This window comes from Eschrichtius robustus, chromosome 15 (genome assembly GCF_028021215.1).
Source record: "Eschrichtius robustus isolate mEscRob2 chromosome 15, mEscRob2.pri, whole genome shotgun sequence".
Taxonomy (NCBI): domain Eukaryota; kingdom Metazoa; phylum Chordata; class Mammalia; order Artiodactyla; family Eschrichtiidae; genus Eschrichtius; species Eschrichtius robustus.
Window position 1 is genome coordinate 22,948,353 of NC_090838.1, and position 26,786 is coordinate 22,975,138.

The 26,786-nt window shown below is 38.5% G+C and overlaps 2 protein-coding genes and 1 non-coding gene across 5 annotated transcripts in view; 2 read left to right on the top strand and 1 right to left on the bottom strand.

The window, feature by feature from the left end:
• SPDYA (speedy/RINGO cell cycle regulator family member A) overlaps positions 1-7,573 on the top strand; it is a 32,322-nt gene extending 24,749 nt beyond the window's left edge. For both annotated transcript variants that reach the window (XM_068565044.1, XM_068565045.1), the window contains exon 7: positions 7,485-7,573. In XM_068565044.1, coding sequence (XP_068421145.1) covers positions 7,485-7,573 — 89 coding nt within the window. The remainder of the gene's footprint in view (positions 1-7,484) is intronic.
• Positions 7,520-26,228, bottom strand: TRMT61B (tRNA methyltransferase 61B). Of its 2 annotated transcripts, XM_068565043.1 has the most exons (7): positions 25,509-26,228; positions 20,674-20,774; positions 17,764-17,956; positions 9,696-9,787; positions 8,760-8,986; positions 7,966-8,043; positions 7,520-7,882 (listed from the first exon to the last, which is right to left on the bottom strand). In XM_068565043.1, the coding sequence occupies exons 1-7, from the start codon at positions 26,220-26,222 to the stop codon at positions 7,839-7,841; spliced, it is 1,449 nt and encodes a 482-aa protein (XP_068421144.1). In that variant the 5' UTR covers positions 26,223-26,228; the 3' UTR covers positions 7,520-7,838. The 2 variants fall into 2 exon arrangements, with proteins under 2 accessions (XP_068421144.1, XP_068421143.1); XM_068565042.1 differs by lacking the exon at positions 20,674-20,774 and having other exon boundaries at positions 17,764-17,954; positions 25,592-26,225.
• TRNAR-UCU (transfer RNA arginine (anticodon UCU)) lies at positions 23,043-23,115 on the top strand. Its single transcript has one exon. It is a non-coding gene; the product is annotated as a tRNA-Arg (tRNA).
• Positions 26,229-26,786: the final 558 nt, after the last annotated feature.

Consider the following 26,786-nt stretch of genomic DNA (forward strand, 5'->3'; position numbering starts at 1 on the left):
AAAGAGGAAATCAAAAAATACCTAGAGACAAATGACAATGAAAACATGACAATCCAAAACCTATGGGATGCAGCAAAAGCAGTTCTAAGAGGGAAGTTTATAGCTATACAAGCCTACCTCAAGAAACAAGAAAAATCTCAAAAAACAATCTAACCTTACACCTAAAGGAACTAGAGAAAGAAGAACAAAGAAAACCCAAAGTTAGCAGAAGGAAAGAAATCGTAAAGATCAGAGCAGAAATAAATAGAAACAAAGAAAACAACAGCAAAGATCAATAAAACTAAAAGCTGGTTCTTTGAGAAGATAAACAAAATTGATAAACCATTAGCCAGACTCATCAAGAAAAACAGGGAGAGGACTGAAATCAATAAAATTAGAAATGAAAAAGGAGAAGTTACAACAGACACCACAGAAATACAAAGCATCCTAAAAGACTTCTACAAGCAACTCTATGCCAATGAAATGGACAACCTGGAAGAAATGGACAAATTCTTAGAAAGGTGTAACCTTCCAAGACTGAACCAGGAAGAAATAGAAAATATGAACAGACCAATCACAAGTAATGAAATTGAAACTGTGATTAAAAATCTTCCAACAAACAAAAGTCCAGGACCAGATGGCTTCACAGGTGAATTCTATCAAACATTTACAGAAGAGCTAACACCCATCCTTCTCAAACTCTTCCAAAAAATTGCAGAGGAAGGAACACTCCCAAACTCATTCTATGAGGCCACCATCACCCTGATACCAAAACCAGACAAAGATACTACAAAAAAAGAAAATTACAGACCAATATCACTGATGAATATAGATGCAAAAATCCTCAACAAAATACTAGCAAACAGAATCCAACAACACATTAAAAGGATCATACACCATGATCAAGTTGGATTTATCCCAAGGATTCAAGGATTCTTCAATATATGCAAATCAATCTACATGATACACCATATTAACAAATTGAAGAATAAAAACCATATGATCATCTCAATAGATGCAGAAAAAGCTTTTGACAAAATTCAGCACCCATTTATGATAAGAACTCTCCAGAAAGTGGGCATAGAGGGAACCTACCTCAACATAATAAAGGCCATATACGACAAACCCACAGCAAACATCATTCTCTATGGTGAAAAACTGAAAGCATTTCCTCTAAGATCAGGAACAAGACAAGGATGCCCACTCTCACCATTATAATTCAACATAGTTTTGGAAGTCCTAGCCACGGCAATCAGAGAAGAAAAAGAAATAAAAGGAATACAAATTGGAAAAGAAGAAGTAAAACTGTCACTGTTTGCAGATGACATGATACTATACAAAGAGAATCCTAAAGATGCCACCAGAAAACTACTAGAGCTAATCAATGAATTTGGTAAAGTTGCAGGATACAAAATTAATGCACAGAAATCTCTTGCATTCCTATACACTAATGATGAAAAATCTGAAAGAGAAATTAAGGAAACACTCCCATTTACCATTGCAACAAAAAGAATAAAATACCTAGGAATAAACCTACCTAGGGAGACAAAAGACCTGTATGCAGAAAACTATAAGACACTGATGAAAGAAATTAAAGATGATACCAACAGATGGAGAGATATACCATGTTCTTGGATTGGAAGAATCAGTATTGTGAACATGACTATACTACCCAAAGCAATCTACGGATTCAATGCAATCCCTATCAAATTACCAATGGCATTTTTTTACAGAACTAGAACAAAAAATCTTAAAATTTGTATGGAGACACAAGAGACCCCGAATAGCCAAAGCAGTCTTGAGGGAAAAAAAACGGAGCTGGAGGAATCAGACGTCCTGACTTCAGACTATACTACAAAGCTACAGTAATCAAGACAATATGGTACTGGCACAAAAAGAGAAACATAGATCAGTGGAACAAGATAGAAAGCCCAGAGATAAACCCACGCACCCATGGTCAACTAATCTATGAGAAAGGAGGCAAGGATATACAATGGAGAAAAGATAGTCTCTTCAATAAGTCGTGCTGGGAAAACTGGACAGCTACATGTAAAAGAATGAAATTAGAACACACCCTAGCACCATACACACAAAAAAAAAACTCAAAATGGATTAGAGACCTAAATGTAAGACCAGACACTATAAAACTCTTAGAGGAAAATATAGGAAGAACACTCTTTGACATAAATCACAGCAAGATCTTTTTTGATCCACCTCCTAGAGTAATGGAAATAAAACCAAAAATAAACAAATGGGACCTAATGAAACTTAAAAGCTTTTGCACAGCAAAGGAAACCATAAACAAGACGAAAAGACAACCCTCTGAATGGGAGAAAATATTTGCAAACGAATCAACAGACAAAGGATTAATCTCCAAAATATATAAACAGCTCATGTAGCTCAATATTAAAAAAACAAACAACCCAACCCAAAAATGGGCAGAAGACCTAAATAGACATTTCTCTAAAGAAGACATACAGATGGCCAAGAAGCACATGAAAAGCTGCTCAACATCACTAATTATTAGAGAAATGCAAATCAACACTACAATGAGGTATCACCTCACACCAGTTAGAATGGGCATCATCAGAAAATCTACAAACAACAAATGCTGGAGAGGGTGTGGAGAAAAGGGAACCCTCTTGCACTGTTGGTGCGAATGTAAATTGATACAGCCACTATGGAGAACAGTATGGAGATTCCTTAAAAAACTAAAAGTAGAATTACCATATGATCCAGCAACCCCACTACTGGGCACATACCCAGAGAAAACCATAATTCAAAAAGACACATGCACCCCAATGTTCATTGCAGCACTATTTACAATAGCCAGGTCACGGAAGCAACCTAAATGCCCATCAACAGACGAATGGATAAAGAACATGTGGTACATATATACAGTAGAACATTACTCAGCCATAAAAAGGAACGAAATTGGGTCATTTGTTGAGACGTGGATGGATCTAGAGACTGTTATACAGAGTGAAGTATGTCAGAAAGAGAAAAACAAATATCGTATATTAATGCATATATGTGGAACCTAGAAAAATGGTACAGGTGAACCGGTTTGCAGGGCAGAAATTGAGACACAGATGTAGAGAACAAACGTATGGACACCAAGGGGGGAAAGCTGCGGGGAGGTGGTGGTGGTGGTGTGATGAATTGGGCGATTGGGATTGACATCTATCCACTGATGTGTAGAAAATTGATGACTAATAAGAGCCTGCTGTATAAAAAAAATAAATTAAATTAAATTAAAAAATTAAACAAAAAAAAGAACAAAGTCCCTGATGAAGGTTGTATGGAGTGAAGTGGGAGAGAATTCCAACCATAATTTGAACAAATATTTAAAGAAAACAGAACAGAAGCACTTATATTTTATTCAAACTAGCCCCTTAGATATCAAGAGTAGTCACACCCTATGTTTAGGCTTTGATATTTCAATGGGAAATTAGAGTGCACCCAGGGGGTAAGGGGCTCTGCCAGTCAGCTTGCTTCGAGAAGAAAAAAGAAAGCAGGTCTTTGAGGGATTTTGGATGAAAAGTGGGGCACTTGATTTAGGGCAGTTGTAAATGGAACTGTGCTTTCTTCCTGTCCCTGGATGAAAGCCCTGACACCCTGGTTTAGGATATATATGTCCTATATAGGAAGAAATAAGTATTTACTCATTTGTGTTTTGTTCTGAGTGGGAATTCAAGACTAAATGTAAAAACCTGTTGTTTCAGGATGACAGAGGGTAGGCAATACAAAGAAAAATTATTGGTCATACATACACTTGACCAATAAACATTTACATTCATTTTCCCTCAGTAGGCTTAACAAGTCAGTGGGCTAACGGCGGGTGGAGAGGATTAAGGGTAACATGGTATTATCAGGAACAGTGGTCTCTTACTGCCTCAGCAGCTGTTTTGATGCCCAGTAATGGCCTCTACTAGCAAAATTTTCTCCCTCCAGTCCATATAAGATGGTTGGAATCACCTAAGGTTTGTGGCTGCAGACAACTCAATTCATTCTCCAGGAAGAGACACAAAGAGCTGATGCTCTGCTCTAGGCTTTTATGATAAAACTTACCAATAGCTGGTATCGATGCTTCCATCCTTCTTTCAAACGCAAGCAACTTCTTGCTTCCCAGGTTAAAAACATGTTTTTCTGCCTTAAAATTTTTTTCTCAAAACAACACGTTCAATGAACAAGTTTTATATAAACATGTTTATGACATTTACTAAAATAGTTGATTTTGATAAGGTTGTGGGAGATAGATGAGGCATTCTTTACAAACTTACATGCATCACAATCACCAATCACGTGCTAGCCACCTTATAAAGGTAGTCTCATTTAACACCTGACCCCCCCAAGAAATCCTGAAGTGGCACTATGACATTCATTTTACTGATGAAGAAACAAACTCAGAAAAGTCACAGCTGCAAAGTAAAACAGCAACAATGAAAACAGCAAGATGAGAACCCAGTTCTATCTAAATAGCACATTTTTGTACTTACTAAACTACATTGTTTCTCTTTACCTTATGCTGTCTTAAGCCTTATGACACCTAGGCTAGTATATCTGAGACATGGGTACATATTATTATGTATTATCTGAGGACTCCCCAGATTTTAGAGTGAAGCCAAGGGAAAAAAGCAGTATACCAAACCTTAGTCCTGGGTCATGTAGGCAGGCACAAGACATTCCGTTATATAATCTAAAACCAAATAATTTTTCCTCAGAAATAAATCCTTCTCTGAACTTCCTTATTGACTTTTGTCATTACCACTGTTGTAGTCATCCCAATTTAAAATCCTTAATGAAGGCATAATCAGGGCTTATAAATTAATGATGTGATAAGGGCAATGCTAATTATATGATCAACATTTATGAGCACAAAAGATTTCAGAATTAATTCTGTAGGGTGAGAGACATAGTGAAGGCTGTTCCAAGGAAGTTATTTATGAGCTGGGCTGAATCCTGTTTGCCCAGAGAAATAAGGCAAACAGTAGATGTTTGCCTGAACAGTAGATGAAAGTTTGAATATATATAGCTTCTCTCCCTCTACATCCAATGAACCACCAGCTTATCTGGTTCTTCCTTCACAATATTTTTTTACACTTGCCCCTTTTCCACCCCTCATAGTTGTATATTAATACAAATCACCTCATAGTTGTATACTATGTATTGCTATGACATTTCTGATTTAATAGTTTTTTCCTTCCTTTAAATACTCAGACACCACTAACAGACTTTTAAAAAATATCTGCTTTTACATGACCATGGAAACTTCAGAAGTTCCCTACTTACTCTGAAGTATAAAGTTCAAACTCAAAGTCTTCCACAATCTGCGAGCTATATACTTAAATTTCCCCCTAGAACAACCAAGTCAACAGATGAAATAACACCTGATCCAGTGTAGGCTTCAAGCCATCAGCAAACTTTTACTGACCATTTACTGGGTGGAAAAGTCAGGGCCTCTGGAAGTTACTGGGAAGACAGTTGTGAACCAGTCACAAATCTCTAGGAGTTTATATTATGGTAAATGAGAACCAGACATGAACATAGAAAGCTAACTTTAGAAGAAGGCACCTGTCCCACAAGCCAGATTATAAACATGCTTAGTGTTCAGTGGAGAGATGGATAAAGGGCTTAAGCTGGACTTTGATTAACTATATAAATAAATGTTTATTTGCTTATATAGTTTGGTTTTCAACTCATTATTAGAATGGACACTGTTAGCTCTTGTTCAGTTCAACATCTACTGAGCATAGTGTACTGAACAGAAACTATTCTACATGAAATAGGAGAAGGCACAACTTTTCTTTGCTCTTAAGCCAGCCCCTTCTCCAAGAAGTACAATTAGGGCCTGCATTCAAAACGATAAATGAAGGACAGAATTTCACTAGTAGTTAAATAGAAAGGCAGAAGAAAGGGGAGTATTCCATGATGGAATCTAAAAATATACATCAGAGCGTCTATAGATCTGGAAATGTTATGAAAACTTTAAAGCCATTATTATTGTATGAGTGTTCGGATACTTACCATTCAGAAATGGTACCAGAAGACTACTCCGCTTATGATTCAATCAGTTCTCCAAATGCAACCAGAGTGATTGTTTTTCAAAACACAGATCTAAGCATGTTACCACTTACTTCAAGAAATCCTTCAATAGCACCCCATTTTTCTTAGGATAGACAAACTCCTTAACAGATCTACAAGATCCTCCATGGCCTGACCCCTACCTATCTTTCAGTCAACCTCATCACTGGCCTTTTTTGTTCTCATTTTCCCTGCTGTAGTTAACTCTTACCTGCCCTTCAGGTCTCAGCTCAGTTGACACTTGCACAGGTAATTACTTGATCAGAGCAAAACCTCTACTAAATCCTGTACTTCTCTGAAGTATTTATAACAGTTTTAGTTTTATATTTGTGTGATTATTTAATGTCTATCTCTACTATAGGCTGTAAAGTCTAAAAAGGCAGAGATTTTAGACTAAATTTTTCCACAGAATGAAAAATATGTAAAATGTTATTTAGAATATGTACATTATTTTAAGTAGTTCTAGCCTAAGGGATAAGTAGCATATATCCTCCCAGGCTCTACTACTTCAAAACCTATAAAACATCTATATTTAAATAATAACTATAAGCTTATGTTTATCTGTAAAATATGGATAATCTTAAGGATGAGCTACACATATTAAATAAAAAGATATTACAATGTTTTTTTATTTTTTAATTAACTTATTTATTTATGGCTGTGTTGGGTCTTCGTTTCTGTGCGAGGGCTTTCTCCAGTTGCGGCAAGTGGGGGCCGCTTTTCATCGCGGTGCATGGGCCTCTCACTACCGCGGCCTCTCTTGTTGTGGAGCACAGGCTCCAGACGCGCAGGCTCAGCAACTGTGGCTCACGGGCCTAGTCGCTCCGCGGCATGTGGGATCCTCCCAGACCAGGGCTCGAACCCGTGTCCCCTGCATTGGCAGGCAGATTCTCAACCACTGCGCCACCAGGGAAGCCCTATAATGTTCTTAAAACAATGTAAGGCACATGGTAAATGCTAAATAACATTATTCATAGTGCCTATGAATAATAATAAGCCCTCGTCCTAATTAATTCATATTTATAAAAAGTGTATCTCTCCAAACATTATTTTTTGGCTGCGCCATGCAGATTGCAGGATCTTAGTTCTCCGACCAGGGATTGAACCTGGGCCACAGCAGTGAAAGCACCGAGTCCTAACAACTGGACCACCAGGGAACTCCCCAAACATTTGATTTATATAACAGAATAACTCTGATGTTCTTTCAAACTGTTAAAATGATTCTGAGAAAGATAAGAGATTCAAGAATTGCTACATCTTTTGTTACAATTTTTAAGATAGTTATTCTTATCAGTTTCCCCCTATTATTTACTATAGCCCAGATTTGTTATTTTTTAAGACATGTACAAGCCATTAAAATACGTACTTAAAATACACAGATACTTAAAATTTATCTCAAAATGCATATTTTATTTTGGTAGCCAATGACCATCAATCAAACAAAGAAAAGAAAACTAATTTCATGAAGAAAGACAAATCTATGGAGTGGTTTACAGGAAGTGAAGAATGAGATGGCTCAACTAAACCAGCTTGGAATCATTAACTACAAAATGTCAAACTAACTGCAAGACAAGTGTCAAAATGGGACATTTAAGCAGTTTTGAAATGTTACACATCTTTCTCTAGCTTTTGTTACTTTTCAAAATTACATGTAAAAGTTATACAAATCATAGTAGTAGCTAAAAATACCAATATATGAAAGTAGTGATTTGCAATACAAAGTTCTATTTTGATATTTTTCTTCACATCTTCAAATCAGTTGTCATCTGAGGTACTCAGTTAAGTTGTGGTTTGCACTTCCTCAACTTGAGAAGAAAAGCTAATTTGAGGGGAGGAAAAGGTAAGGTCATTGCAATTATGAGAAGAAAACACCATGTAATATAGCATGAAAAAATTACTCACCTGTATGACCAGTTTGCCAGTGTATAGGTCTAGCAATATAGGGAAATGATCCACAGGGAAAATCAGAATGTGATTCTTCTGTTATAGAACAAAATATGTATTGTAAGCTACATAAAATATTTTATAATTTGTTCACAAAATTGTTAAAAAACAAATTACTGTCCTTTTCCTGTAAGTTTTTTTCTCTCAGACTTTTATTCTTTTTAGCATTTGTCTTGGAGCTCTTCTGACAGTTATCTTACAGAAACAACTTGCCAAGGATGACATGATAAACCTATATATGGTTTTATAACCAAATGGATAAGCCCATATCATAAATCAATGGATGTCTGAAAACTTGTTTATGGCCTAAGTAATGTGTACATACAACAAGGACCTAAATTTAGTTCTTTGAAAAATTCCTAGAAGTTGCTTTTTGGAATATTAGCTATTTGCATATTGGGTCCTATTAAATTCTTTCCCTTCAGTGATAATCACTGATCTAAATTTAAAACATTCTTTAGTATATTTAAAGTATTTCATAAGCCAATCCCCTTGTCACAAGTAAAATATGAATATTATAAGAAGTTCAGTTCTTCAAAGGTATCAGAGTTTTACATAAAAGGCAGGAAAAGTCATGATTCTGTCTCTTAAAAGATTTTAATTTAACAGAATAAATACCACATTTCAATTTCTATAGGAAAAACATAATAAATCCCTGAGAAATATTTTTATAATGTATTGCCCAATACATTCAGGAATGTATTCTCCATTTATTATTGCAAACACATGCATAAAATAAAACTGAAGCTCACCATGGTCATCTTCTTGAAACATCTCACCTTCAATTCTAATTTTCTTTTGAGAATGTAATTGTAAATCTGTGTTGATTTTAGGTTCCACTTTTTGAGGTAAAATTCCATTTTTCTGTTTTGCAAGGCAAACCAACCAATCTCTGACAATAACTTCACTTATCTTTTCACATGAGAGGGCAAGTTCACAGATGCGAATTCCATCTAAAAGTTCAATAACCTGTGTGATGCTTTCAAAAAAGTGAAAAATCTACTTTAAATTTCTACCACAACAATAACTTTATACTTAAGTTCACTATACGTCTTACCCCAATTTAAATGCTATGCTTAAATCAAAAGGGGAAAAAAAGTAAATATGCAAGTTAGGGCACGTAAGAGGAGAATACTAAGTAAAAACAATAAAGAGACTATAACATCATTGTTCACATTACACTTTTAAAAACTTTTCTTCTAAACTGTCAGAAGAAATATGCATCTTATATTACCATTTATGTGAAGGATGATTTAAACAGCAATATAACTGAATTTGGGACATATTGTTTCATAACAGTTTTTTTTTCTTTTGACTTTTTAAAAAAATTAATTTGTTTATTTTGGGCTGCATTGGGTCTTCATTGCTGCGTGCGGGCTTTCTCTAGTTGTGGCGATTGGGGGCTACTCTTCGTCGCAGTGCGCGGGCTTCTCATTGCGGTGGCTTCTCTTGTGGCGCATGGGCTTAGTTGCTCCACAGCATGTGGGATCTTCCCAGACCAGGGCTTGAACCCGTGTCCCTTGCATTGGCAGGCGGATTCTTAACCACTGTGCCACCAGGGAAGCCCATCATAACAGTTTTATGAGATAACATATACACTTAACTCAGTTACAAAATGAACACTTTAGCCTAGCACTTAAAACAAAACTGTGTTTAAAATAACATTACCAAAATGTCACATTACTCACTTTGCTAGATATACAGCACATACACCACCCTGTTTAAGATTTGGGTATAAAACAGGCAAAGCAACTTGAGGATTCAACATATCCAAAGCTACCTGTAGTGGGGGAAAGAGAATCAGACTGAGTTTTGTTTAAATAAAGCATGTGTTTTCTTTTCTTATTGAGGTGAAATGATACACTTTGGGAAAGCAATTACCCAGTTAAAGTATTTCATTTTTTAGAATGTAATACTAATGACTGTCATTTTACCCCTCTCAAAAAGGCATACTTATAATTATACAATTTGTCTTAGTACTTGACTACATAAAAATTGTAATGGCATGTCTTGTACTTGGCAATATTGATAATACAGGAATCTTTAGCTATATTTTATACACATACATACACACACACACACACACACACACACACACACACACACACAGTTGCCCCTTGAACAACGTGGGTTTGAACTGTGCGGGTCCACTTAACGCAAGGATTTTTTTTCAATAGTAAACACTACAGTACTACACAATCTGCGGTTGGTTGAATCTGAAGATGTGGAACCCTGGATATGTTGGAACCATGGATAGGGAGGGCCGACTATAAGTTATACTCAGATTTTTGACTGCACGTAGGAGTGGTGCCCCTAAACCCCATGTTGTTCAAAGGTCAACTGTATATGTAAAGTTTCAATGCTTTAGTTTAGCTTTTGGCAATAGAAATTCACATTATCTCAAATATGTATTTTTATGTTCAAAAGTTTTGAATATTAATTTTAGAGATTCTAAAATTCAAGAATCATGTCCCTTATTTCTTTACTCTTCATTCAGTTGCAGAATACAGGGCTGTACTCAAAAGATGTCGAATGAATGCAAAGAGTAAATGAAATTACAAAAAAATTCACTGAAAACAAAAATACAGTCAAATAGAAAATAAAGTGACTTACTGATAGATAACTCTAGAAATCTAATGTAGTTGGCACATCATTATATTTACTAAATTAGAAATTATTCTGTTTATGTGTTTTTAAAAAAAAACAGTAATAATGGGTCATCATTCATTATTAATTTATTCACCAAATATTAACTGAGCATCTACCATGTGCCAAGTATCTTGCTAAGTGGTAAAAATATAATGGGAGCTTATATTCTATTTTGTTTCATAGGAACTTATATTCTAATTAAGGAATAGGCAGTAAACAAAAATCTAATAAATATGTAATTCAGAGGGTAATGAGTGACATGAAGAACTACAGGATTATAAAGGAGGATATGAAGGATAGAATGACAGGGCAGGGGAAGGAAGTACTATTTTATACATAGGCTGGTCAGTGAAGATATCTAAAAAAATGATTAAGGTTACCCTGTGGAAACTGAGGGGGGAAGTATGCTCCAGATGGAGAGAACAGCAAATACAAATGCTCTGAGGCTGTAGGATACTTGGTGAGTCTGAGAAGGCCACAGTCACTGCAGTGGAGACAAAAGTGGGAAAGTGGTAAGAGAAGAGTTCTCAGATGGTGGGGATGTGGTGGGGATGGGGAGGGACAGATTATGCAGAATCTCACAGACTTTACTCAGGAAGAGAAAAGTCACTGGAGAGTTTGAGACATGATCTGACTTTTTAAACTTCTTTGAATGTGATAAACATAACATATAAAGTTGCCATTTCAAGTGTACAATTCAGTGGCATTAAGTACATTCTGACTTGGGCAAGGAAAGATGATGGTGACTTGCAGTAGCAAATAGCATTGGATGTGATGAGAACACAGAGCCAATTAGAATTAGAATTGTCTGTCGGATGTGAGAGAAAGAAGTGAGAATGAATCCAATGTTTTTATCCTAAGCTACTGAAAGAATGGAGATGTCATTTACTATTGAGGAAAATGATTTAAGACAATGGGAAGAATAAGCTTGGGGAGAAATATTCGAGAATTCAAGATTTGGACACAAGTTTAAGATGCCTATTAGGGCTTCCCTGGTGGCACAGTGGTTGAGAATCCGCCTGCCAGTGCAGGGGACACGGGTTCAATCCCTGGTCCGGGAGGATCCCACATGCCACAGAGCAACTAAGCCCGTGAGCCACAACTACTGAAACCCATGCACCACAGCTGCTGGGAGCAACTAAGCCCGCTGGCCACAGCTGCGGAGGCCCATGCACCTGGAGCCCTTGCTCCGCAATGGGAGAAGCCACCGTGATGGGAGGCCCACACACCGCAGCGAGGAGTGGCCCCCAGTCACCACAGCTGGGGAAAGTCCGCGTGCAGCAAAAGGGGCCCAATGCAGCCATAAATAAATGAATGAATGAATAAATAAATACTTTAAAAAAAAGATGCCTATTAGATATCCAAGTAAAGATCTCAATGACTAATTAAAGGGCCAACAGTGTGGACATAAATTGGTTTCTGTGACTGTAGATTTAGCGTATTATCAACAAGGACCAAAAATAAGACTACCAAGAAGCCTGCCAATCCAAAGCTCCATGCTCAGCTAACAACATTACCATTCATTAGCCACTCAAACCAGGAACTTAGAGTGACTTTAGAGTCACTTTAGAGTCACTTTTAGAGTCACTTAGAGTGACTTTAGAGTCACTATTTTCTTTACCTTGAATTCTCTTTTGAGAATCTGTGGTGTTTTGATGCTTCTATTTGGATTAAAATTATCCAGTCCTACAAATCTACCTTTTAGTATTTCTCAAATTCATCCTACTGCTAATGCTTTAGGTCAGGACCTCATCATATCTTGTTGAAACATTACAATAGCTTTCTACATAGACTATGTAAATTCCATTCTTTCACCAGAATTATTCTGAAACAGGAATCTGGACATTCTACTCCCCTACTTAAGAACTCATCAATAGTTTTCCATTATCTAAAAGATAATGTCCACATGTCCTAGCTTGATATACACACAAGTGTTCTTCATTATCTAGTCCCTCATGACTGTATTTGCAGCTTCATCTCCTCATTAGACCCAATTCTACAGCCAAAATGTTTCATGCTTCTGAGTCTTTCTAATAAATGTTTGTATGTCTACCTTTTCTTCTATATCGAAAGCTCCTTTAAATGTATAATTCATGGGGCTTCCCTGCTGGCGCAGTGGTTGAGAATCTGCCCGCTAATGCAGGGGACACGGGTTCGTGCCCTGGTCTGGGAAGATCCCACATGCCGCGGAGCAACTAGGCCCGTGAGCCACAACTACTGAGCCTGCGCGTCTGGATCCTGTGCTCCGCAACAAGAGAGGCCGCGATGGTGAGAGGCCCGTGCACCGCGATGAAGAGTGGTCCCTGCTTGTCACAACTAGAGAAAGCCCTTGCACAGAAACAAAGACCCAACACAGTCAAAAAAAAATTAATTAATTAATTAATTTTTTAAAAAAGTAACAAATGTTCAAGTACAATTGGTTAAAAAAAATGTATAATTCATTTTTGTCTTAGCATAGTACACGGCACACAGCAGGTCTCTAATAGATGTTTGTTGAATCAAGAAAGTGGTTCAGTAATTCAGAGAAAGATGATAATCCTCCACTTAGATGATTAAGGTCTATTCCATGGAGGAGACAATCTTTGATCTAAGCTTTGAAGGAAGAGTAGACGTTAAACAGGTAGAGAGGGACTTCCCTGGTGGTGCAGTGGTTAAGAATCCGCCTGCCAATGCAGGGGACATGGGTTCGAGCCCTGGTCCGGGAAGATCCCACATGCAGTGGAGCAACTACGCCCATGTACCACAACTACTGAGCCTGCACTCTAGAGCCCGCGAGCCACAACTACTAAGCCCGTGTGCCACAACTACTGAAGCCCACATGCCTAGAGCCCGTGCTCCACAACAAGTGAAGCCACTGCAATGAGAAGCCTGCACACTGCGACAAAGAGTAGCCCCCGCTCACCGCAACTAGAGAGAGCCCGTGTGCAACAATGATCCAATGCAGCCAAATAAATACATTAAATAAATAAATAAATTTATTTTAAAAAATAAAATAAACAGGTAGAGAAAAGGGAATAGGAGAAAACTAATAATGATGAAAATCATAGCTAATATTAATTTAATGCTTACTATATATCAGGTACTGTTCTATGCATTTTACAGAAACACCTCATTTAATCCTCAACAACGCTATGAAATAGGTATTATTACTGATTACTATTCCTGTTTAATACATGAGGTGACTGAGGCACAGAAAGATTAAGTAATTTACCCAAGGTCATATTGGCTATTATGGAGCCTAAGTGAACCAGGCTGAATAAACTCCAAAACTTACTTCCCTCTATTCACTCCCTCCTTTTCTCTCCTCAGAGATAATCATTGTCCTGAAGTTGGTAATGTTGCCAAATAATTTTATGCTTTTACAACATATGTATATAGCTACAAACAATACATGGTACTGTTTTTAAAATTTTATATGTATGTGGCCATTCCATACTTATTCTTGAATAATTCGTTTTTCACTAAGTTCTATGTCTGAGATTTTTTTTTTTAATTGGAGTATAACTGCTTTACAATGTTGTGTTAGTTTCTGCTGTACAATGAAGTGAATCAGCTATATGTATACATGTATCCCCTCCCTCTTTGACCTCCCTCCCATCCCCCACCCATCCCACCCATCTAGGTCATCACAGAACACCGAGCTGAGCTCCCTGTGCTATACCGCAGGTTCTCACTAGCTATCTTACACATGGTAGTGTGTCTATGTTAAACCTAATCTCCCAATTCATATCACCCTCCCCTTTCCCCCCATGTCCACACGTCTGCTCTCTACATCTGCATGTCTATTCCTGCCCTGGAAATAGGTTCATCTGTACTATTTTTCTAGATTCCACATATATGCATTAATATACGATATTTGTTTTTCTCTTTCTGACTTACTTCACTCTGTGTGACAAACTCTGGGTCCATCCACATCTCTACAAATGACCCAATTTCGTTCCTCTTTATGGCTGAGTAATGTTCTATTGTATATATGTACCACATAGTCTTTATCCATTCATCTGTCAATGGACATTTAGGTTGTTTCCATGCCCTGGCTATTGTAAATAGTGCTGCATTGAACATTGGGACACATGTGTCTTTTTGAATTATGGTTTTCTCAGGGAGATTTATTGATGTAGATATAGTACATTTATTTCACTATGTTAAATAATACCATTGTTAGTATTCCATCATGTCCATTCCTCTTTTGATGGTTAAGTTGTTTACAAAATGTATTAAAATTTGTTTAAAATCTTTTATTAGCCATTTTTTTCTTGTTCTGTTCTCTTTGTCTTTGTGGTTCAACACCTTTTTTATTCATCTACCCTCATTTGAGATGGCAGGAGTATAGGCAGGTTATATAAAAAAGCTAAAGAAAGGAAGGTTGAGATCAGATTCTGAAGGACACCATAAATCTTTGAATGAAAAGCTCCTAATTCGTTTCTCAGCAGGAGAGTGACAGTATGAGAACTAGATTAGTCTAAAGATGAGGAGAATGGATTGGAAGTGTGAAGGCCCAGGAGGTGAGATGGCAGCTAGGAGAGGAATTAAGTAGTCAAGGAAGGAATAATCAACTAGGATAACAATAACCAGAAATCAAGTGGTGGGAACATGCATAGAAACTTATGTTTACTAGTATGGAGGTTCCTTAAAAAACTAAAAGTAGAGTTGCCATTCAAAAAGATACATGCACCCCAATTTTCACAGCAGCACTATTTACAATAGCCGAGATATGGAAGCAACCTAAATGTCCACCGATAGATGAATGGATAAAGAAGATGTGGTACATATACACAATGGAATACTACTCAGCCATAAAAGAGAATTAAATAATGCCATTTGCAGCAACATGGATGGACCTAGAGATTATCATACTAAGTGAAGTAAGTCAGAAAGAGAAAGATAAATACCGTATGATATCACTTATATGTGGAATCTAAAATACAGCACAAATGAACTTATTTATGAAACAGAAAAAGACTCACAGACATAGAAAACAAACTTATGGTTACCAAAGGGGGAAGGGGGGGGGGAGGGATGAAGTAAGAATTTGGGATTAACAGATACAAACTACTATATATAAAATATCAATAGATAAATAAGGTCCTACTGTATGAACTATATTCAATATCCTGTAATAAACCACAATGGAAAGGAATATGAAAAAGAATACGTATATATATGTACAACTGAATCACTTTGCTGTACACCAGAAAATAACACAACATTGTAAATCAACTATACTTCAACAAAATAAATAAATAAACATCTTCTCCCCCAAAGATATTTATGTTTACTATACACCTCTTGAGTTTTGGTCAAGTGCTACCTTCAAGCAGGACTTTTACCAACTGACAATTTTTAGAGACTTTCTTAAAGAAACGAAAATTCTTCATGATCTAGCTTTAACTTAATAATTCTATATTATGAGTAATTTATTTATGAACACCAACTATAATTCTTTGCTCCAACAGTATATGACTCTTCCCCAGAAGCTGACAGTTCTCTTCCTTCTATATGCTCTGAGTATTCATCTGACACTATTATTCAAGAGAGATTCAATTGAAAAAATCTAGTAAGGAGTATTCTTTCTTTTGGAACAGGGATGGATGTTTCAGCAGGTTTCCACAAAGTTGTAACAATACTGTTAAAATCCTTTGTTGTGTTTCATGCTCATCAAGCAAAATTCTGATGACCAATTAAACTCCCAGGTATCTGTGAAATTCCTATGGATGGCCTACATAGAACAAGTCCTCTTTCTGCCCTTATTGAGCTATATAATATGCAAGCCAAACAAGGATGAGAAAAAACAAAACAAAACTGTGGTCCTTGTGTCCAGGAAGCTGTGCCACTGTAGCTATTGGCTTTTGTTATATTAGAGATAGGAACCAGTCCCGATAAAAATCACCTCTTTGAACTTTACTTCATTTCTCACCTAGTTTCCCTTATAAAGTTCCTAAAATAATCTAAATTTCTAATAGCCAATTAAGAAAAGCGAAGAAGGAACTTCCCTGGTGGCACAGTGGTTAAGAATCCACCTGCCAATGCAGGGGACACGGGTTCGAGCGCTAGTCCAGAAGATCCCACATGCCGCGGAGCAACTAAGCCCGTGCTCCACAACTACTGAGCCTGTGCTCTAGAGCCCATGAGCCACAACTACTGAGCTCGTGTGCTAAAACTACTGAAGGCTGCGCACCCAGAGCCCATGCTCCACAACAAGAGAAGCCACCACAATGAGAAGCAGGTGCACCGCAATGAAGAGTAGCCTCTGCTCGCTGCAACTAGGGAAAGCCTGCATGCAGCAATAAAGACCCAACACAGCCAAAAATAAATAAATTAAATAAAATAAATAAATTTATTTTAAAAAAAGAAAGAAAAGTGAAGAAGACTTCTTACCCAGACCTCAGTCCATAGCGTCAAGCCATGAACTGATAATGGCATCATCAAGGATAAGGCAACTTAAACTAGAATTCTGAAACTTTGAGGTCATCTAATAGCACTATGGCCCACATCTCCACCATCACTGTTCACAGCTTAAAATGGCATTCTCTCATCATCTATCCTTTTATCTTTATAATACTCTGCTTCTCCTCCCCTCACTCAACCTCCCACTCCTCCACCTCCTCACAAATCCCTCCACTCCACTTTCTGGAGCTTTGTTCACAATAAATATGCCTCTATCCTCAACATCTTTAATTAACACTCCTCTACATCCTGACTTTAACTGTCAAAAGATGCCTCTTGCCTCTTCCCTCAAAAATGGAGGCTATTTATTCCCCCAAATCTCACAATATGAGGTCAGGTGCGGGGCTCAGTATGCTCCCAATGCTGCTTCCAAATTATTATTCCTTTATCCTAGAAATGTTGAAGTTCATGATGCTCAACTACTCCTCCTAGTATTTCATCATTACCCCACATTTATTAACAACTTTGGCAGCTAATTCAGTATATCTCTCTGCTCTAAATCCCACCATGATATTAAAGGAAAATATTCCTCCCACTCTTAGAGATAGAAATGGGGCAAATAATGAAGGAAGATCCTTTTCCATATAAAAGAAGTGTGGCCCTTGTTTTCTTTGTACTCAGTATTAGGTAATATCATAGGACTCACTTTAGAAAACTTACCGCATCAAAAGTTAAAGATTTTATGTCTTCAGTTGCTCCTAAAATATCCTTATGAATAAAATCCACGTTGTCTGGCCACTCTTCTACATGACTCATTTTCCATGAATCACGCCAGTGTTTGTAATTCTTCTTAGCCAGTTCAGGGTGGTCTTTTCGAATTTCAAAACTTATGACTCGTCCTAGTGATCCAACTTAATTTAAAAAAAATTATGACACTACACAGTATTAACCAGTACATAAAGAATGTCAAAATTTTATTTTGCAAAGATATTACATGGATGTGAAAAAATAATTCAAATAGTTCAAGATTACAAAAGTCTCTACCCTATCCCAAATACCCAATCAGTCTCCCTGATCAGAGACAATCATTCCACCGTAGTTATTTACCCTTCCCGAGATAGTCATTGCCTATAGTACAAGTGTGCAAGTATCTTTCTCTGTTTTTAACACACGTTGTTACCTATCATATATACTGTCCTGTACCTTCCTTCTTATTTACCAATGCCATTTCAGTGATTAATGATCTACTGCATTTTTTTAAACAGCTATTATGTTCCATTGTATGACTATGCCACAGTTTATTTAACCAGTCACCTACTGATGAACATTTAGCTTGTTTCTAGTCTTATGCTATAACAAACAATATTGCAATAAAAATTATTTTGCCTAAGTCTTTGTACACATGAGCCAGTATATCTATAGGATAAAGTCCTAAAAATGGAATTGCTGACTCAAGGGATATGTGAATATTTTTATTTTGAAAATTATTACCAAATTGTCCTCCAAAAAAACAATGACACCAATTTACACTCGACCAACAATGTATTAGAGTGCCTATTTCTCCATATTCTCTCCAACAAAGAGTTATCAAACTTTTTATCTGTGTCAATCTAAAAATTGCATATAGTTTATCATTGTAGTTTTAATTTGCATGTCTTTTGCTATGGATGAAGTTAGGCCTTTCAGATACTTAAAAGATACTTGTACTTTTGTGTGTGTCTGAAAAACTTTCAAACTATTTATCATAGTAATACTGCAGTTTCACAGAAAACTACTACATTTTAACTTACGGCAATTAATTTTCTACCCACCTCTATATGAGGTGATTTGATACCATTTGGAGGCTGTCCCAGATCAATCAGTCTATAGTTAAAATGAAGAGTTTAAATCGCAGCATGTCTCTTTAAAATTTAAGTCCAGCTGTAAGTCATCATGTTCTCAAGGGATAAACATTAATGTTAACAGTAGCATAAGCTAAACACTTAGAAAAGAAAATTATGGTGAAAATAAATCCATCCTGAAGGTAAATAGCAATAATTTCTTGATCACTCATAGTTTGGGATTATTTATGCCATGACACTCCTCCAACACTATAGATATTAGAAATACATTCCTCCTGTTTCACAAATTTTTTATAAATTCACTTTGTCAAATGTATTTAGGAATCTGTCACAGATTGTGAAGAAATGGCTGCCTTTAACTATGCACAGAAAAGAGTCCAACAGAAGATGTGAGGAGCCCACAATGAATTTCCTGACCCAGTATAAGTTGGATTATGTTTATATGTGATGACATTAGGTCAAAAAACAAAAGGTTTAAGTTTAATTCAGTATATGTCTATATGTAATCTTTATAAAATCTACCCACATACACCTACAACTGCTCTAACAATGTTTATTAGCTAAAAAAGAATGCACTAATAAAACCAACATGAATGATTAAAAAAAAAAATCTACCAAAAGAGAATGCTGTCTATTGTTAGGTGAGAAAGGGAACACTGCAGAGGCAGCCAAACAAGCCAAAGCAATCCTGACAATCAGAGGAATTAAGTGGTCAAAGGGAGCAATAATCAACTACAATAACAGTAATCAGAAATCAAGTGGTGGGAACATGAACAGATATTTATGTTTACTATATACCTCTTGATTTTTGATTAGGTGTTACCTTCAAGCAGTACTTTTACCAACTGACAATATTTAGAGACTTTCTTAAAGAAAGGAAAATTCTTCATGATCTAGCTTTAGCTTAATAGTTCTATATTACGCATTAATTTATTCATGAACAGCAAAAATAATTCTTTGCCCCTGATAGTATATGACTCTTCTCCAGCAGCTGACAGCCCTCCTCCTTCTATATTCTCTCATACTGAGTATTCACTTGGCACTATTATCAACAAAAACATGTACATGTGTGCACAAAAGACAAGTACAAGAATGTTCAGAGAAGCACTATTCACAATGTTCAACTCAAATGCCCATCAACAGCAGAATGGATAAACTGTGCTTTACTTACAAAAATGGCAACTAAAATGAAATAACCATTGCTACATGCAATGGCTGAACCTCACAAACAGAATGATGAATGAAAGCAACCAGATTCAAAAGAGTACACTACTACAGGATTCCTTTTACGTAAGATTCAAAACAGGCAAAACTAATCAATGGTCATAAAAGTCAGAGTAGTGGCTACCTTCTACCTTTGGGTAGGATAAGGACTGAGAAGGCATTTGAGGAGGTTTCAATGGTACAATAACATTCCCTATCTTGATCTGGGTAATAACTACGTGAGTGTGGTCACGATATAAAAATTCATTGAGGTATACACTTATGATCTGTGTACTTTTCTGTAGCTATGTTATGTTCTAATAAAAAATTTAGTTAAAAAAAAGTGTGGAGGGAGCAACAGAAAGCAAACAGAGAGAGGGTTAGACAGAGAATGACTTGAATAAATGTACAAAATGGAAAGAAAAACAGTTGCTTACATTTGATTTCAAGGAGAATGCTCTCTATCACAAAGTTATGTGAATATTTTCTGAAACATCTGTATCTATTTAACTTCCCGTTATTATGAACAGATTGAATGTCTTCTTTGTCATCTAAATTCAACTCATTTATCCCAATCTCTTACCCTGCTTTTGATAAAAACAAGCTCATTCCACCAGAGCCCGAGCCAGCTTCCAAAACAGTATCACCTGGGTGGATATTCATCATCAACAGTATCATATTCATATCCTATGATTGAAATACAGCATGAGTGACTCTGTGACCAATAAATACGTACTAAGCACCTAGGCTTACAAACACTATGTTGGACTTGGAGAAAAGAAGTGAAAATAAAAAAGGATTAAACTCTGGCCCTGCCTACCAAAAATTTATATTTTACTTGATGAAACGAGAGATTCAAGAATCAGGTAGCAAATACAGAAGCACTTCAGTATAATATTGAAATTACAGAAAATAAGTAAGAATAGGAGCTCAGAGAAAGGAGCAATCAGCAGACTGCCCTAGCTTAAAGACAGAGAGAATTTAAGGAAACAGTCACAAAGTAGAAACAGGTTTGCCCATCTCAGGAGGAGCAGTAAGGAGAGACCTGAATCCATGCTAACGCATCTGAACTTAACCTGGTAAGTAACTGGGGCATGTCACTGAGGTAATATTAATGGCATTTTACAAAGATTAATCTGTGAGACAAATACAGGATGTATTCGAATAGAAAAAAATTAGAGGTAGAAAGACCAGTTAGGAAGTTATTACATAATCTCTGCATGAAATGATGAATGCTCATTTAGAATTAGGATACCAGGAATAGACAGAAGGACTCATTTGCCAAACTTTATAACTAAAGAATTGTTTTGTTAACAGAAATATCATGGATGATAGTAGTAATAGCTGTTTATTGAAACTTCACGAGGTGCCAGGCTTCTGTTAACTATGCAAACTGCTTTCAAACATTATCTTGTTTAATCAGAATAATAATATGAGAAAAGTTATCACCATCCCCATTATAAGGATGAGAAATCAAAAAAGTAATTTGCCCAAAGTCACACAGCCAGGAATCAAGTGGGCAAGTCAGGGGTAGAACTGATGTTGAACTCCCAAACATCTCCTAACCACACTGTTGATCATTTCACTATATATTACAAATGCTATAGAGAGAGAAAAATTTAAATGTTAGCATTTATTTCAACATCCCCCCAATAACAAACCTTTCGAAGTTGCTAATAAGCAGCACATCTGGTAAGGTTTTACTATCTTTTCCTTCTCTGGCAAAAGCTGCTGTGAAAATTCTAAAAGAAATAGGAGGGTTTCTAGGATCCTCTGTTGAGTCACAACAAAGTTGTGTATTAAATATAGGTTTGGATGCATAAGAAACTATTTAACAGGTACAGTTACCCAATTAAAAACCAAAATGTATTTTCTGAAATGATGGACTAAGGCTTGAACCAAATGATACTTAGACACATAATTCTTAAGGTGTATTAGTCAAAAAGTTTCATTAACAAATTCAAAGTCTTTCAGACATACATATCCTCTCCTATCTGCCAGGCACGTGGGAGTAGACGTGGGAGGGGGCACAGATAACTTCACACAGGAGTGGGAGGCAGCTCCAGTAGCCATTTCAGTGAAATGCCCTGGAGAAGGCAGTTCTATTTCCTTGGCTCTTTCATATAAGACTAGAATTATAAAATTTTAAAAAAACTTTAGCACACTTTAACTTTTGCTTCCTGCCATTCAGGTTACCTGGTCTCCATGGAATGAGGTTGGAGCCCACTTTACACATCCTAGCAATTTCAGTCCAAAACTGGGGTGGGAATAGCATTTATTCATTTCCTTGCCTCTTTCCAAAAGGGATTTGAAGCTACTGGGAGACTCCTCTGAAGTTATGAAATATCACTCTACTATTGCGTTTTCTATACATTTTAAAAGTTTAGGCTTGGGCTTCCCTCGTGGCGCAGTGGTTGAGAGTCTGCCTGCCAATGTAGGGGACACGGGTTCGAGCCCTGGCCTGGGAAGATCCCATATGCCACGGAGCAACTAGGCCCGTGAGCCACAAACTACTGAGCCTGCAGGTCTGGAGCCTGTGCTCCGCAACAAGAAAGGCCGCGATAGTGAGAGGCCCGCGCACCGCGATGAAGAGTGGCCCCCGCTTGCCGCAACTAAAGAAAGCCCTCGCACAGAGACGAAGACCCAACACAGCCAAAAATAAATAAATAAATAAATAAAGGACTTCCTTTAAAAACAAAAAACAAAAAACAAAACTTTAGGCTTTCAAACAATCTTTTCAGACTTTTTCCTTTTTTTCCTTGGCAGGAATTTTAATCTCTTTCCTAACTAATTCAACAATATAAACCTAATCCTTAGCAGAAGGTTTTAATAACTGGGCTGCACTTTAGTCTTAAGTGGCAACAATTTCTACTCTCCAATGGTCCTTATATAAGTATTCCAAACATGCAAATCAGCAGAAAAGATTAATTTAAAAATTTAGGGAGTGTTGGGAATTCCCTGGCGGTCCAGTGGTTAGGACTTGGCACTTCTACTGCCATGGTCCCAGGTTCAAACCCTGGTCGGGGAACTAAAATCCCGCAAGCCACAGGGCGTAGCCTAAATAAATAAATAAATAAATAAATAAAAATAAAATAAAAATAAAAATTTAGGGAGTGTTGCCACTTATACTTCTACTCCAAACCTAAAAGTGCTTGATATTGACCCCTGTGAAATGTTCACACTTTACACGTAACTGTTAGGAAGTTTATTCAAAATTGCTCCCTCAGACCAACTTTTAATATTAAGATAAAACTACGTAATTCTACGGAGGAGACAAGCTTTCAAAAGTCAGTGGAGGGACTTCCCTGGTGGCGCAGTGGTTAAGAATCCTCCTGCCAATTCAGGGGACGTGGGTTCGAGCCCTGGTCCCGGAAGATCCCACATGCTGTGGAGCAACTAAGCCCGTGTGCCACAACTACTGAGCCTGCACTCTAGAGCCCGTGAGCCACAACTACTGAAGCTGGCATGCCTAGAGCCCGTGCTCCACAACAAGAGAAGCCACCGCAATGAGAAGCCCTTGCAGTGCAACGAAGAGTAGCCCCCGCTCGTAACTAGAGAAAGCCCGCGCGCAGCAGTGAAGACGCAAAGCAGCCAAAAATAAATAAATAAAATAAATAAATTTATTTTAAAATATATATATATACACTGGATTCCTACTTAGAACCTTCCAACAGTCACCCAATGCACATGGAATAAAATACTCGTATCTCCAACCACAGCACATCTCATACCATTCTCTCCCTCACCTAACCCACTCAGCCCACAGCAGGAACTCTGCAATACTCTTCCCTTTGCAAGCACTCTGCTCCTAGATCTTTGCAAGGCTGGTTCTTCCTTAGTTAGTTTATCAAATGTACCTCCTCAGAGACCTTCTCTAACCACCTGACATAAAGTATTCTCCTCCCCCAGGTTACCCAACACAATGTTATTGTTAATCTACTTGTCTTCATGGCACTTAGCACTACCTGAAATTATCGAATTCTTTCATTTACTTGTTTGTTCCTTGTCACCTCCTCTAGGACATAAGGTCTATGTTGAGAGCAAGGACTGTGGTTCACCACTTCACCTCCCTAAAATACTGCCCTGAATATATAAGGTAGGCGAGTATTTACTAAAGAAATAATGATTCCTCATCTAGGACTAGGAGGAGAAGTTGTTACAAAGGAACATTCTGCTCAAGGACAGTGACTGTGACTAATGATTAAAATAAACCACTAGCAATGGATGATTAGCATAAGATTGTAACAAGGAACTAGGTAGGTAATTTACTTATAAATAATATTCCTTTTATGTTTAGTGTCTAATTTTAGCTGTTTTCATATAAAAAATTTTTTTTTCTAATGGGAAAAGCATAGTGAGGGCTTCCCTAGCGGCGCAGGGGTTAAGAATCCGCCTGCCAACGCAGGGGACACGGGTTCGAGCCCTGGTCCGGGAAGATTCCACATGCCGCGGAGCAACTAAGCCCGTGCGCCACAACTACTGAGCCCGCGTGACACAACTACTAGAGCCCGTGTTCCCCAACAAGAGAAGCCACCGCAATGAGAAGCCTGCGCACCACAACGAAGAGTAAGTAGCCCCCAGTCGCCGCAACTAGAGAAAGCCCGCGCGCAGCAAAGACCAAACGCAGCCAAAAATAAAATAAATTAAATAAATTAAAAAATACATTTTAAAAAGCATAGTGAGATATCTATTGTTGACAAAATATACCTCTAATAACATGCCTGATTAAATATGATGCTTAAAATATGGCCACAGTGGTGCTAAAAAATTGTCCCCAAGAGTTCAACGTTCTCTTGAATGCTGAACTCGAAAACTTAAGAATTATGGGGAATAAATACACATTCTTATTGCCTAGTGAGTCCACATCACTCTGTATAGTAAATCACTTTACAGATCAGAGAATCGAGGCTCCCAAGTTAAAATTAAAATCTGGCTATTTCTTCCTAAAATTAGTAATCATAAAATATGTAAAAGTCATAGCCATTGGTTAAAAAAAAAGTGAGAATAAAAACTTGAGGGCTTCCCTGGTGGCGCAGTGGTTGGGAGTCTGCCTGCCAGTGCAGGGGACACGGGTTCGAGCCCTGGTCTGGGAGGATCCCACATGCCGCGGAGCGGCTGGGCCCGTGAGCCACAATTGCTGAGCCTGTGCGTCTGGAGCCTGTGCTCCGCAACAGGAGAGGCCGCGATGGTGAGAGGCCCGCGCACCGCGATGAAGAGTGGCTCCCGCTTGCCGCAGCTGGAGAGGGCCCTCGCACAGAAGAGAGGACCCAACACAGCCATAAATAAATAAATAAATAAACCCAAAGTTTAAAAAACTTGAAACGTGCTGAGATGTGCTTTAAGTACATTAATCAGGTCTGTAGTACTGCATCCGTTTTGCTCTTGGTGGAACCAATATGAACCTAACTCCCATCGCATTACCTTAGGACATGTTATGGCAGGCCCTCTTTGCATCAGTAATACATAGTCTTCCAATGCTGGCCTCCTCAGCATGAAGTGCTTACCAGAGGAACTCCTCAGTATCTGGCCGGGGAACTTCCCCACGATCTCGCTGAACGGGACTGGCCCCCAGCTACTAGTCAAGTGTCCAGCGTTGCTCAACGTAAATAATTTTTTAAATTGTGTTTCTCTCTTCCCAGTCTCAGCTAAAATCAGCTCCCCAGCCCGAAAAGGCACCTCTCGGGTAGTTGAACAGGAAGAGGAGACGTGAAGTTCGTCATCCTTGGTGGCAGACTGGGCCAAGGCGGGCAGTGAGGGACCCCCGGATCCCTGGCGTGCGGGACCCGACTGGTCCTGGTCTTCACTCGAGCCCTCGCGCTCTCGAGGGGGTGACTCCTTTCGCGGTGTCGGTAGTCTGAGGCTTTCCAGTGACGAAAGACATCTGGTCCCAAGTCCCCGGACGCGCGGAGGGAGAGATGGAGGCGACTCTGCGTCTGGGGCTTTCCTCTGTGCCGCCTCGCGCTCTCCTTCTTCATCTCGTGCGTTTCTAGGCGAGAATTTGCAACACAATAACCGGGCTCTCTCGAAGGGCTCTTGCCCAAGGCAGCGCAGGAATGGACAGGTCCCGAACCCTGGGCACCTCCGGAGACGCCTCAGCGGTAGCAAGACCAGACCCAGGCGCCTGGTTGACAGCATGACTACCCGCGCAGGCGCAGTCGCAGGCGAGTGACGCAGGGCCGAGGCTCCGCCTCTCGCCGCGCGCAGCATTGACGCAGCGGCCTGGGGGCTGGACAGCTATTTCGCCGGAAGAACTCCGCTACAGCGCCTGCGTCCCGTGGAGGGGCGCAGCGGCCGAGTTGGCAGCCCGGGGATCCGTGAGGTCCTCGTTGCGTAACTGTCCCGGGAGTGGGTCTCTTTCCCGCGCAGGGGCCCATTTTCCTCTTGGAATGTGTGCAGAGTAAACAATTTACCGCTGACAAATCTCCACCAGCCTCGTCCGGGTACCAGGGTTAGTTAGCTCGCTGGTAATCAGAAACAGAAACGTCACTTGGTCACCATAAGTAAAACTGGCCCCGAGATGCGTTTTTATAGACTGCAGTTGGACGTGCCACCCGCTGACTGGAGCTTCTTTCCCAGCTGACCGCCTCCTTCCCCTAGTCCTAGCGAATCCCTTTTGACTGGACTCTGACCACCTGCATGCCCTCCCCAGGCCCAGAGAGTCGGCGACCCTAGATTAAAGTGACTGTATTCACTGTGTGC

Coding starts and splice junctions, on each gene's coding strand:
- TRMT61B (XM_068565043.1), bottom strand. CDS start 26,222: ATGCTGTCAACCAGGCGCCTGGGTCTGGTCTTGCTACCGCTGAGGCGT. Junction 20,775..25,508: donor CTGCCATAACATGTCCTAAG/GTAATGCGATGG, acceptor TTTCAATCATAG/GATATGAATATGATACTGTT. Junction 9,788..17,763: donor AATCTTTAACTTTTGATGCG/GTAAGTTTTCTA, acceptor CCCCCACTACAG/GTAGCTTTGGATATGTTGAA.